The sequence below is a fragment of the Otolemur garnettii genome, unplaced genomic scaffold (assembly GCF_000181295.1).
Source record: "Otolemur garnettii isolate 467f Iridium unplaced genomic scaffold, OtoGar3 scaffold00156, whole genome shotgun sequence".
Lineage (NCBI taxonomy): Eukaryota > Metazoa > Chordata > Mammalia > Primates > Galagidae > Otolemur > Otolemur garnettii.
In genome coordinates this window covers 3,852,738-3,866,877 of record NW_003852551.1, presented here as the reverse complement: position 1 = coordinate 3,866,877, position 14,140 = coordinate 3,852,738, and the positions used below count along the sequence as shown (strand labels likewise).

At 41.4% G+C, this 14,140-nt stretch overlaps 1 protein-coding gene across 1 annotated transcript in view; it reads right to left on the bottom strand.

The window, feature by feature from the left end:
• Positions 1-10,270, bottom strand: part of STX12 (syntaxin 12) — a 41,281-nt gene extending 31,011 nt beyond the window's left edge. Inside the window, exon 1 of the mRNA XM_003799826.3 lies at positions 10,009-10,270. Coding sequence (XP_003799874.1) covers positions 10,009-10,126 — 118 coding nt within the window. The 5' untranslated portion in view covers positions 10,127-10,270. The remainder of the gene's footprint in view (positions 1-10,008) is intronic.
• Positions 10,271-14,140: the final 3,870 nt, after the last annotated feature.

Genomic DNA, 14,140 nt, shown 5'->3' with positions numbered 1-14,140 from the left:
CCCAGGGGTTGGAGGTTGCTGTGAGCATGATGCCATGGCACTCTACCCAGGGGGATAGCTTGAGGCTCCGTCTCAAAAAAAAAATAATAAAATAAAATAAAAAAGCAAGGATTAGGCAAAATTCTTCTAACTGATCTTTGGGTAACTCTACAATCCAGTCCCTAGCAGCATGTACAAGCTATTTCTCCCTCACCAAAATCACTACATCATTGCAGTAATTCCCAAAGAGTCTAGAGTATATAAGTTTATAGTACTTCAGGTTACAATTTCACCTTATTTGGGGACTATGTTTTCCTAGCAAATGTGAGATTATAATTTTATAATGAAAATACAGGATTCACTTGATTTAAACTTTGCCTTCTGATAAAACTTCCTTAAAATATAGCTATTCTATTAAATTATAAGTACTGATGGCTTAATGGTTCCATAGAAAAATACAAGCACCTTTATTACTGTATTCTGCTTAAGATAGCATCATGCATGATCTAAATAACCACTTTTCTTCATTGCTAACATGTGGAATGTCCTTTTTTTTTTTTGAGACAGAGTTTCATTATGTCTCGCTCAGTAGAGTGCTATGGTGTCACAGCTCACAGCAACCTCTAACTCTTGGGTTTAAGCCAGCAGTTCTCAACCTGTGGGCTGCAACCCCTTTGGGAGTCAAACAACCCTTTCCCAGGGGTCGCCTAAATACATCCTGCATATCAGATATGTACATTACAATTCATAACAGTAGCAAAATTATAGTTATGAAAAATCAATGAAAATAATTTTATGGTTGGGGGTCACCCCAACATGAGGAACTGTATTAAAGGGTCACAGCATTAGGAAGGTTGAGAACCACTGGTTTAAGTGATTCTCTTGCCTCAGCCTCTCAAGTAGCTGGGACTACAGGCGCCCACCACAATGCCCAGCTATTTTTCTGTTACAGTTGTCATTGCTGCTTAGCTGGGCCCGGCTGGGTTCGAACCGCCAGCCTCAGTGCATGTGGCCAGCACCATAACCACTGTGCTACAGATGCTGAGCCTAGAATGTCCTTCTTATCTAAGTTAGATGGTAATCAGGATACTGTTAAAGCTATCAACTGGCCAGCCATAAAAATAATTAGGAAAGAGAGCAGACACTTTCCTGAGCACTTACTATGTACGAGACACTGGGCTTGGTACTTGAAAAGCATTAACTTAATTTGACCCCAACAGCCCATTATGGTCTATGGGCACATTGAGGTTCATGAGAGTTATACAACTCATTTGTCTATTCATTTTGAGTAGCATACATTATTCTATCTGTTCTATGCCCTAGGACTGTGGTCCCCAGTTGAACTGGATCTTGTTAGGAAACAGGCAGCATAGCAGAAGGTGAGTAGTAGGAGCAAACCTTCATCTGTATTTACAGCCACTCCCCATCGCTTACATCACCGCCTGAGCTCCACCTCCTATCAGATCAGCAGGGGCATTGGATCCTCACAGGAGCATGAGCCTTACTGTAAACTGCACACATGAGGGATCTAGGTTGCACACCCCTTATGAGAATCTATTGCCTGATGACCTCAGGTGGAGCTGAGACAGTGAAGCCAGTGCTCGGGAGCAGCTGCAAATACAGATTATCATTAGCAAGAGGTCTGACTCCACCGAGACCGTAAGTCAATTGTTTGCAGACTCAATCAAAACTATCCTCTTCACCCATGGAAAAACTGACTTCCACAAAACCAGTTCCTAGAGCCAAAATGTTGGGGTTTGCTGCCCTGTAAGACATTTGCTTTCAAGCAGCTTGCATTCTAAGGAAAAGGGATAGATAATAAATATACATCAGGTGGTGATAAGTGGCATAAAGAGGAATAAATTTAGGCAAGGGCTGGAATGAGATGGGTGGGCAGAGGGTACCAGTTTATACAGTATGCCCAGAGAGACTTCTCAAAAGTGACACTGAGCAATGATCTAAAGAAAGTGTAAGATTAAGCCAGGCAGCTACGTTCAGAGAAATATGCTAGGCAAAGAGAGTAATTAGTCCAAAGTCCCCAAGGCAAGAGTACTTGGAGGAACAGCAAGGAAGCCTGGCAGGCTAGTACAGAGTGAGTGTGATTAGTAAAGTGGCCAAAGAGATAATGGGAAGCCAGATAATATAGGGCCTTGTAAACAATTTTTTTTGGTAGAGCCAAGTCTTTCGATGTTGCCTAGGCTATTCTCCAACTCCTGGCCTCAAGTGATCTTCCTGCCCTAGGCAGGAAGTGCTAGGATACAGTGACCTCCCAAAGTACTGGGATTTCAGGCAGGAGGCACCACACCCCACTGCATAGCCTTGTAAACAATTATAAGGACTTTGGAATTTAATGAAATGGGAAACCACTGATGGGTTTTGAGGAGTGTGTCATAATAACCAGAATTCAAACCTGGGGCTAATTCCAGTGGCTACGTTCTTTGTGCCACCCATATTCTCTCCAAAGGATGACTCTTAAGAGAAACAGAATGTAGTTACACAGGGCAGGCCTGGATTTCCCAGTGTTCCACTTGGCCCCACCCTACTTATCTGATGCCTCCCTCACTTAATAAATTGCTCTTTGCTCCAGATAGGCTGATGTCCTTGCTCTGACCTGCTCCCTTCCCCAACTTCCTTCCACTAACAGGAATATTCCTTTGTATTCAGCGGAGTCCAGCAGAGTGCCAGGCACCTATCTGATACATAAATTACTGATTATTTGGGTTAGCCTCCCTTTTACATTATGGCACTCTCTTTGAGGTAGAAGATATGAATCACTATAAGCTAAGAATAATGAAACCTAAAATCTAGTAACTCAGTAACTCATATTTTATATCAAAGAACTGTATCCTTCATAAGCTTAAAGCAGAAGAAGGAATTAAATGTTTACCCATATACTTATTTTCACTTGGCTATAATTAAAATATCTAAAAGAAAAAGTGATACTTCTTGGAAATATTTTTACCAAAATGAGCCTGATGTAAAGGAGTTTTCCAGTCAACTTGGTTGATAAGAAAATTGCTTTTCCAAGCATTCTAGTAAATAAATGAATGCTCTTCTTTAGATTGAGGTTTCAGCATTTTGGATGAAAATAATTGGGTATCTTCTATGGAATGATACATAATCCTAGAAATCAAATGACTAGGTCAAATGTAATGATAAGTCCTTCAGTTCCATGTAACCAATTTTTTTTTTTTTTTTGAGAGCAGTCTCATACTGCCCAGAGAGACTTCTGGGCAGGGTACTTCTGCCTAGGATAGAGTGCCAGGGAGGTCAGCCTCGTTCACAGTAACCTTAAACTGCTGGGCTCAAGAGATCTTCCTGTCTCAGCCTCCCAAGTAGCTGGGACTATAGGCACCTGCCACAACACCCAGCTAATTCTTTCTATTTTTAGTAGAGGTGGGGTCTTGCTCTTGCTCAGGCTGGCCTCAACCTTGTGGGCTGCTCTCAAACTCCTGGCCTCAAGCAATCCTGTGAGAACTCCCAAAGTAGAGCTGGGCACAGTGGCTCATGCCTGTAATCCTAGCACTCTGGGAGGCCAAGGCGGGTGGATTGCCTGAGCTCAAGGGTTTGAGACTAGCCTGAATAAGAATGAGAGCCCATCTCTAAAAATAGCCAGGGGTTGTGGCAGGTGCCTATAGTCCCAGATACTTTGGAGGCTAAAGCAAGAGAATTGCTTGAACCCAAGAGTTTGAGGTTGCTGTGAGCTGTGACACCACAGCACTCTACCAAAGGTGACCAAGTAAGATTCTGTCTCAAAAAAAAACCCAACAAAACTCCAAAAGTGCTAGGATTATAGGCATGAGCCACATATCCGCGTCTGATCTCTATTACCTCCATTTTTTTTTTTTTTTATTTTTGCTTCATGCAGATGTTTGGTCTTTTTTTTTCCCCTGACCACTCATGTTTAAAATCATTCCCTGGCCAAAACTTAAAAGAATATGAAGTAAATCAATTTGTACATTATAAACTGTACCAAACTGTACATTACAATTAACACCTACAATAGGAACTATTCTAAATTGAATACTTCTTTTGTGTTTCCAGCTGCTAAGAGCAGAATTTGTAAAACAATAACTGAGAAAATGACATGAAGGCTGTGTTGACCAGTTTGAAGGAAGTATTTCAGATTGCATGTGAAAACCCCACACTGTACCCCAGAAGTGCATTAATGTACATAGTTACCATTCAATAAAAAAAAAAAAAAGAAAGAAAAAAAGAGCAGAATTTGAATCTCCCCTCAAACTCTCGGGCTCAAGAGATCCTCTTGCCTCAGTTTTTCTTTTTTTCTTTCTTCTTCTTTTTCTTTTTTTTAGTAGAGATGGTGGTCTCACTCTTACTCAAGCTGGTGTTGAATTCCTGAGCTCAAGCAATCCACCTGCCTTGCCCTCCCAGAATGCTAGGATTACAGGAGTAAGCCACTGTTCCCAGCTCTCCAAATGAACCTTAATCTAAATCAAACTCGAATACTAAAAGCAGCTACCATCACAAGGGGTAAAAAAATTCTCTCCATTTGACAGAATCTAATTCAGTATAACAAAAAACAAATTCAACAACAAAAAACATTATTTACACCAAATGAGACAATGATAGCCTGTATGGTGATTATAACAATGAAGTCATCTCAGTGTTTTACTCTGAAAATTAAGTTTACATTGTTTCTATATGACTACAATGAAACTTTTAAAAAACAGCCACTGTACTACAATAATAGTGAAGCTCTAACCTAAACTGAAAATAGTTCCTAAATATCAAAGGTATAATCTTCCTTTTACCATCCCAGTGACAGAATATGTAATGGTTAAGAGCAGAAGCTCTGAATTAAGAGTATGTTAGATTCCTGGTTCCCACTTGCTAGCCGAGTGATCTTGAACAAAAGGCCCCTCTCCTCTGTGCCTCAGCTTCTTCACCTAAAAAATGAGAACACAAGAGAACTTTCATATGTTGTCGTGAAGATGAAATGAAGCTAAGTTTAGAATATCTGGCACATAGCGGCACTCAATTAAGGACAGGCATTGTTATTGTCAAGCTCAAGTCTAAGGAAAATGTACTTAGCAATGATAAAATCAATTAAGTACATATTGAATGCCAACTATGTATCCCCTGCTATGTCAGGCACTGTGGCTAAAGAGGTGTGTATATTATTACATGGTCTCTTTATCTCCACAAAACTAATAGTGACTTCTGTAGTTGGAGTGACAAGGTCAAAAAGCTCAAATTAATTAAAGAATACAAAATGTTAAGTGCTACACTGTGAGGGAAAAGTGCTTGCAAGATGATAGCTAACATTTTTATTAAGCACGCACCACGTAGCAGGCATTGTTGAAAGCACTGTACATAAATTATCTCATTTAAGGCTCACAATCCTGTGAAGTAGGTTATTATTAACTCTACTTTATCAATGAGGAAACTGAGAAAGAGAGAGGCAAAGCAATGTCTAAGAAGCAGATCGAGGATGCAAACCCAGGCAGTATGCCTCCTAAGACTGCCCACCGACTATTAAACTATAGTGGGGCAAGGGTACTGAATGTCTACTGTGTGCCAAGGACTACACTAGGCACTTTCAAACATCCCCTTTTAACAATTCAATTCATTTTACAGATGTGGCTATTGATTAAAGGGAAAATAACCTGCTCAAGGTTAATAGTACAGTAGAAGACAGATCTGCTAACCCTAAAGACCATGAACTTTCTGATTTCACTTCATTTTTAGAAAGCAAAGGAAGACTTTATTCCAAAGGGCAGGATTTAAACACAACTCAAAGGATAGGATTGGTATAATTTAGTTAGCCAGTAAGGTATGGAGAGGAAAGATGTTAAAGAAAGGAAGAACTTAATGAGCAAACACTTGGACCCAAAAATAGAGTTGAGGGAGGTTAAGAAAAACAGCCTGTTTGTAGCAAAGAGGAGAAGTAGAAAATATGGCTAACTTGGGTTAAGGTCACAGAGAGTGAAAGCAAGGTGGAATGTTAAAATCTGATGCAGGAAACAACAGAAAGCTACCATAGGCTCTTGAGGAAGTGAGTAGTATAATGAAAACAGGATTTAGACACACTGCTCAGAGTATTAGCAGGTTGAACTAGAATGGTGTGAAATGACAAAAACACTAGGAGTATGCAGCTGAAATGCAGATGTTGAGCTGATGAATACTTAAGAGGATGGCAATGAAATATAAAAAGCAAGGGACAAATATGGAAGTAACTTTGAAAGAAGAACCCACAGGACTTCATGATAATCAATTTTAAAAGTTCAGTAGGTCGCGCACGGTGGCTCACGCCTGCAATCCTAGCACTCTGGGAGGTCAAGGTGGGTGGATTTGCTTGAGCTCAGGAGTTCAAGACCAACTTGACCAAAGCAAGACCCCGTCTCTACTAAAAATAGAAAAACTAGCTGGGTGTTGTGGTGGGCACCTATAATCCCAGCTACTTGGGAGGCTGAGACAAAAGGATCTCTTGAACCCAAGAGTTTGAGGTTGCTGTGAACTATGACGCTACAACACTCAACTCCAGGGTGACGGAGGGAGACTCTTGTCTCAAAAACAAACAAACAAAAAACTTATACAGCTTCTGATTTTATCAATAAATTACCAATATAAAGATCTTTAATCCCTTCAGAGTTAACTAAGAGGCCATTAAGATTTTACCTATCTATGCCTCAGCAATGGTTGCCCAGAACCTTTGTTCCACAATAAGCAGAGTCAAATAATTTTCCTCTCTACCCACATTTAACTGATAACAACTGTTTGTACCAGGCAGTCAACCTTAACTGTACCTACAACAACCCACACAATGAGCTGCTGTATTTCAGCTGATGTGCCCAGTAGTTCAAAATCTTCTGTGGTTAAACAGTTTAGAAAAAAGAATGGCTATTCTCTCAAATTTTCAATGGGTAGAGGTCCTTGCAGGGCTGTGTGGGTATATGGATTTATGTCTGCAAGCTCAATTCTAAGGGCATACTTAGGTACGCTGGCCATGTCTTGGAGAGGTTTAGGGATAAGGATTTGCTTGATAACTGGGTAAAGGCAATGTTATCGTATTGATTCCAAATTTCCAATTTCTCACCAAATAATCCCAAGGGAAGAATTTCAACTCACCCTTCTTAGGATCATAGGATATAGTAGGTAACACAAAGTACAAAGAGAAAGAGACAGGAGGAGTCTTCAAAAGGTAAAAAAGCCTCATTCGTTCAAATTAATTGAATATAATTTATTATGCATCAAGACCCTCTATGATCTGATCCCTGGCTCCTCTCTGACCTCTTTTTCCATTCTGCTTCCCTTCTTTAACTGTAGGTCAGTCACACTCGCCACCCTGCGCTTCTTTGAACACACCAAGGTCTTTGCTCTAGTCCTCTACCCATAATGCCCTCCCCAGCCCTCACTTTATCCAGGTGTCTGTCCACTGGAATGTCACCTCACCTCCTCAAATGTAGTTTTCCTTGACCAACTACCTAAACTAGCACACCTACACTCCCTTTCCTCTCATTTGCTATCTATTTACCCTGCTTTATTGTTTATAGGTATTATTATTTGATATTTATATGCATATGTATACACATTTACATGCTATCAGGGCAGGGATTTTTTTTAAAACTTTATTCAAATTAATATGAGGGTACAATATTTAGGTTACATTGTTCATGGCAGGGATTCTGTCTCTTGTTCATTCCTCTACCCCAGCAATAGCAGGTTCTCAAAGAATATTTGTTGCATAGTAGATGAATCATGGAATAAGTCATGTCCCCAGCCTCAAATGAGTTAACAATCTAGCAGAGGAGCTAGACACACCACAAGAAGAGAAAGCACTACAGCTTCAGGTATTTTTCTCACAGAGTGTCCTCTGGGGAATGACAAAACAAGTCACTTGTATATGTGAAGTGTTAGCTTGAAGTGTTAACTTTTATAGAACTGTAATATTAATTAAAATGTATAAAAAAGCAAACTGCTGGTCATAAGAGACCTGTTTTCACATTCAGATATTGTCATTTATTTGCTGGGCAATTATTTAACCTTTCTCAATTGGTTTTCCAGCCCAGAAAATGAGAACACTATCGTTACTTCACAGGGTTGTTATAAATTTACGATAATGCATGTGAAGCACTTTTCATACTATCTGGCACATAGCTATACTCAAATGTCAGCTATCAATATCATTAATGGTGACTCCAATGATCCTCTTGAGCCCAATGCCCAAACAATAGCTAAATCTTACCAATTCTATCACCAAGGAAACCTCCCCCATCCTTTTCATTTTCACAGTCCCTAACTGGTGCCTCTGTTACCAGTCTTTCTCCTCAATTTCACTTTCCTAAAGAATGGAAATCCAAGCCCCTTAGCTTAGCATTTAATGTCCTTCATGTTTGGGCCTCAACTTACCTTTCCAACACTTTTTTCTCCACTACTTTCTAGAGTCCACTACTCTGGCCAAATTAAACTACTCTACTTTTCTATATAAACTCTATGCTTTCTCACTACCATGCCTTCCTGGAATGCTCTTCTCTTTACTATCCAAGGTTTATATCCTTTCCATGTTATTTCCAGACCTAGCTCAAATGCCACAATGCCTTCTCAAATAAAAATGATCTCTCTCTCCCCAGAATACTGATATAATTTATATCTTTTCTATAGCACTGATCCCATTCAACTTTATATTTTAGTTGTTTATGTATTCCAAGGCTCCCTCTTGAAAGATCTGTGCCCGTCATACTTACTACATGACCTGATAGACAAATATATGTTGAACGAGTATTTCACAAATTGATGTTAAAATTAGATTTAGCCTCAACAAGAAAATTTCACACTCGAACCAGAATTTTCTGATCTAACCTGTACTACAGCTCCTCCATAAAAGGTAATTAGAACACAAAGTACTATACTTTCTAACATGTGGTCATATTAAAAATTTTTTCTTATGGACTTAACAGGCTATATAGTCTTCCTTCCACTTCTAAATCACCCAGTCTCAATCGCTTCCCATCAGAGACTTTCCATCTCTCAAGTTCTACAATATATGTTTAAATTTAAAAGCAAAGTGACATATTGTTCCTTCAAGACCAACTATCACTACCAATTAACAAAGTATAGCCAAGCTCACAAAAACACAATAATAAACAACAAGATGATGATCAACATTCTTTCTCAGTAAGGTTCCTGCTGACCTCCTGTTTATAAGACTCTGAGGTGATTTTTAAGCACAAAAAAAACCTGTATTTGACTCCTTCAGCCACAGTCTCACTGGGACCCTAAATGGTGAGAAGGGAGTTTTAAAGACAAACAATAACATTCCTTACTTGCTATGTGGTTGTGGCTAAGTCCCTGAGCTTCTCTGTGCATCAGATTTGTTCAAAAGACTAGCTAAATAAGGAAAACACAAGACCCATTTGCTTGAAATCCAAAAATATACCCAAATTCTTTGCTACAAAAGACAAAATAATGTAAATTGAAATGTTTTCGGTGAATTCTCTTTACTAAAACAGAAGTCAGGTACCAGTCATTGTGTTTGATTTCCGAATTTATTACAGGAAGAACTGTGTATTAAGTCACCCAAACACATGCACTCTCCACTTCCCTTAATTGAAAGTTACTGATTTCCGAGGAGCCAGCAGCTGAGCAGAATGTAAACCTAAAGCCTAAATGGTAAACAACTATGATCCAAACTGGCCAAAGAAGAAAACGAGGTGAGTGGGAAAGAAGATGACGGGAAAAACTCGGCTGACCACAGCGCCAAGTCAACGCACTCAGTGCTCTAGAGGTGACACACACACCCTCCCACTCTCGGGCTGTCAAGTCTGCTGTTTTGGCCCCTTGTGAGGGCAGAACTCTGGAGAAGAAACTCGAGCCTTAGCTGGTGATAGGGACCCTTGGGTCGCCCGGGCCTGATTTGAGAATGGCAACCCGCCATCCCCAGAGTGGAGAGCCCGAGACGGCCTCAGGTGTGGCCTTGGCTGTGGCCCCAGCCGGGCTCTGCGTCCAGGCAGCCTCAGCCAGGCCTGTCCCCGGGACAGCTCCCGCCCCCCAGCTCGGTTCCCAGCTCACTGGCTTGGCTGATCCGCTGAATGTTGCCACTGCACGTCTGGATGATGCTGCTGAAGTCCCGGAGCTGGGGGCCCGAAGGCCCCGGGTTCCGGTACATGTCTAAAGGGCCGTAGGACATGACGAGGAGCAGAGACCGGCTCTCCCCACACGGCTTTCCTGACGGAATCTGCCGCCTGAGACCGGCAAGCTGGCGATGAAACCGGGAAGAGCAATGACGGGGAAGGAGCCGAAGTTGCGTGCGCACCAGCCCCGCCCACACGCAGCGCGCACGCGTCCGCCCCGCCCCACAGTGCGCAGGCGCTGCTAGAACTGGTGCTGGGACCTTAGCTTAGAGCCTGGGCTCCCCCAGGCTTGGGGATGAGGGGCGGGGCCATGACGTCACATAGTTGGGGCTAAGATTGGATGAGCTTGGGTGGCGGTGTTGTTTCTGACTAGGGCACAGTGACAAGAGGAAAGAATTTTCGATTTGCATAAAATTGTACCCGATGATCTCAGCCATTGTATCCTATTCTGTTCTGTTCTGAGAATCCAGGCCCAAATATGGGAGAATTTCACAACCTTGAAATTTAGACCCATAAGCAAATTGTTACCCGAAATTCCTCACACTACTTCCATCCTCTTTAGTAGTAATTGCTGAACGCTTTTATGGTTTGCAAACCACTTTCATTTCTCCTTCTGCCCTTCTTTTAATCTAAACAATAAATAATATTTATTGAACACGTACTATGTGTGAATCCTCACTACTATTAGTTTGTTCATAAGCTCTTTAACAGAAGAGACGATGTTTTATTTATATTTTTATCTCAAGAACAGATAACGGACTTTTTCAATGTTGAAGTAAAGTTAACTTGACAGAGCAAGCATTATTGTTTTCCCTTTTAAAGATAATAAAATTAAGACCAGAGAGGTTGCACTGAAGTTTGACTGCAAAACTCAAACACTAAGTTGATTTCATAATCATTTCACTATTTCCCTAAAATTCATTCTCCATCTAAATCTCTCCTAAATAGCCTGTTCATCCATATCCCAAACTGAGATTTCTTGGAGAAATAGACTTTCAAAATTTAAAAATCTTCCCTTAAGTAATTTGGAGCATATGACCTCAACGTTCCCGTAGAAGACTGCATTTTATAAGCCTATGGAAAAAGGAAAGACATAAATAGGATTTTGGCTTGAGAGACCAAGGTGATGACAAAGAAGGGAAAATGAGGGAGTGGCGCCTGTGGCTCAAAAGGGTAGGGCGCCAGCCCCATATGCTGGAGGTGGCAGGTTCAAACCCAGCCCTGGCCAAAATAAATAAATAAATAAATAAATAAATAAAGGGAAATGGGGCTTGGCACCCATAGCACAATGGTTATGGCACCGGTCACATGCCCTGAGGCTGGTGGGTTCAAACCTGGCTCGAGCCAGCTAAACAATGACAACTACAACAAAAAAATAACTGGAGCTACTTGGAAGGCAGAGGCAAGAGAATCGCTTAAGCCCAAAGAGTCGAAGGTTCTGTGTGACGCCATAGGACTCTACTGAGGGCCACATAGTGAGACTCTTTCTCCAAAAAAAAAAAAAAAAAAAAAACAGAAAAAGGCAGTAACTTCTGTATTCTCAACCCCACTCTACCTAGCCTAGTTTAGAGTGTTTGGGAAAGGCAAACAGAAAAGCAACTTGCCTGACTGGGAGGAAACCCCAAATGTGTAAATGAGCTCCTAAAGCTTTCAAAAACTAAGGCTGTGGGCGGGTGTGGTGGCTCACACTTATAATCCTAGCACTGTGGGAGACCAAGCTAATGGACTGCTTAAGCTCAGGAGTTTGAGACCAGCCTGAGCAAGAGCAAGACCCCATCTCTACTAAAAATAGCATGACGTTGTGGCAGGTGCCTGTAGTCCCAGCTACTTGGGAGGCTGAGGCAGGAAGATTGTTTCAGCCCAGAAGTTTGGGTTGCTGTCAGCTACAACACCATGGCACTCTACCCAAGGTGAGAGAGTGAGACTCTTTCTCAAAAAAAAAAAAAAAAAAAAATAAAACCTGAATAAAAAAGAAAAAAAAAAACATGAACAATAAAAAAATAATCATTTCTTAAATGGTTATTAGGTGCCAGGTAATGTGAACATATTTTGCATACATTATCAGGAATCTCTAAGATAAAGACCTTCCGATAAAAACCACCTGTGGTCTAAAAAAGTTCAGTTTATTAATTAGCTGCTGTAAGGGAAACTACACACCAAAGGAATCATGAGGCATGTCACCAAACATGAGAAGAGAGAGTTATTCCAGGATTTGGAGGAAAGATAAAGTGTAAAATTTGAGGCTCGGCGCCTGTGACTCAAGCGGCCAAGGCGCCAGCCACATACACCTAAGGTGGCGGGTTCGAATCCCCAGCCCGGGCCCGCCAAACAATGACGGCTGCAACCAAAAAATGGCCAGGCGTTGTGGCAGGCGCCTGTAGTCCCAGCTACTTGGGAGGCAGAGGCAGGAGACTCGCTTGAGCCCAGGAGTTGGAGGTTGCTGTGAGCGTGATGCCATGGCACTCTACCCAGGGAGATAGCTTGAGGCTCCGTCTCAAAAAAAAAAAAAGTGTAAAATTTGAAAGAAGCAATGTTTGGATAGCCTCAAAGCACACCATGCTTTGTGTAAAGGGATTATCATCAGGCCTAAACTAACAAGAGGACTCAGGATCCTGTTTCCTTGGAAACTACAACGAGAAGATAAATGTGGAATGTTGTATATGGAAACCCATTATCTAAAGCTCTGCACCTGGGTTAGAAATTGGGGCTGGTCCTGTCAAAGTAATTCAGATCCTGTAAGAGTGATATATTCCATTCCTAATGGAATAATAATTCAAACAGTAAATTTTCTGATAATCTGTAACTTTAGAGAACAGGTTTCTCAGCACTATGTTTTGTTAATTAACAAAAATTGTCTTCATGGGTTTGTACCCATCATAGTGAGATTAGTTTCCTGGTACAAATAAGGAAACTCTAGAGATTCTGGGTGCTTAACCCGATGCCATACAGGTATTACATGGAAAAGCCAGACTTCATTCATACCTTATGACCCAGTAATTCTTCTACTCCTAACTATACACCCAAGAGCTATGCATGCACGCATGTTCCAAAACCCAGGTATAGTTCATAGCAACACTTTTAGGACCAAGCAATTATTTTTCTGTACCTACTTTTTATTGAATTAGTTATAGCTGATACATAATAGAATGCACAGATATTAAGTGTTCAGTTCACTGAATTTTGACATTTGCATACCACCCAACCGAAGTTTTTTTTTTGGTTTTTTTTTTTTTAAGATAAGAGTCTCATTTTGTGGCCCTTGGTAGAGTGCTATGATGTCACAGCTCACAGCAATCTCAAACGCTTGGGCTCAAGCGATTTTCTTGCTTTAGCCTCCCAAGTAGCTGGGACTACAGGCGTCTGCCACAACACCCAACTAATTTTAGAAACAGGGTCTTGCTTTTGCTCAGGCTGGTCTCAAACTCGCGAGCTCAGGCAATCCACCTGCCTTGGCTCCCCAAGTGCTAGGATTACAGGTATGAGCCACTGCACCAGTCCTAATCCAAGATATAGAACATTTTGTCACCCCCTAAATTTCCTTGATTTATGCTTCTTTTGCTTTCTTTTTTTTAGAGACAGGGTCTCACTTTCTTACCCAGACTGGAGTGCAGGGGTATGATCATAGCTCCTTGCAACCTCAAACTCCCAGACTCAAGCAATCCTCTCGCCTCAGCCTCCTGAGTGCTGGGCACACAGGCATACAGGCACACACCACCACCCTCAGCTTATTTGTTTTTTGTAGAGACTGGGTTACCCCATCTAACCCAGGCTGCCTGGTCTCAAACTCCTAGATGTCAGTGATCCTCTTGCCTAAGCCTCAGCCTTCCAAAAGTGCTGGGATTATAGGCATGAACCACCATATCAGCCACTTATGCTACATTATAATTTCTTTCATTAACAAAAATCACTTCAGATTTTCACCACTGTACATAGGTTTTACCTATGCTTGGACTTGATATGTACTCTGTTTTTTTGTCTCACTTTGTTGCCCTCCGTAGAGTGCCATGGCGTCACAGCTCACAGCAACCTCAAACTCTTGGGCTTAAGCAATTCTCTTGCCTCAGCCTCCC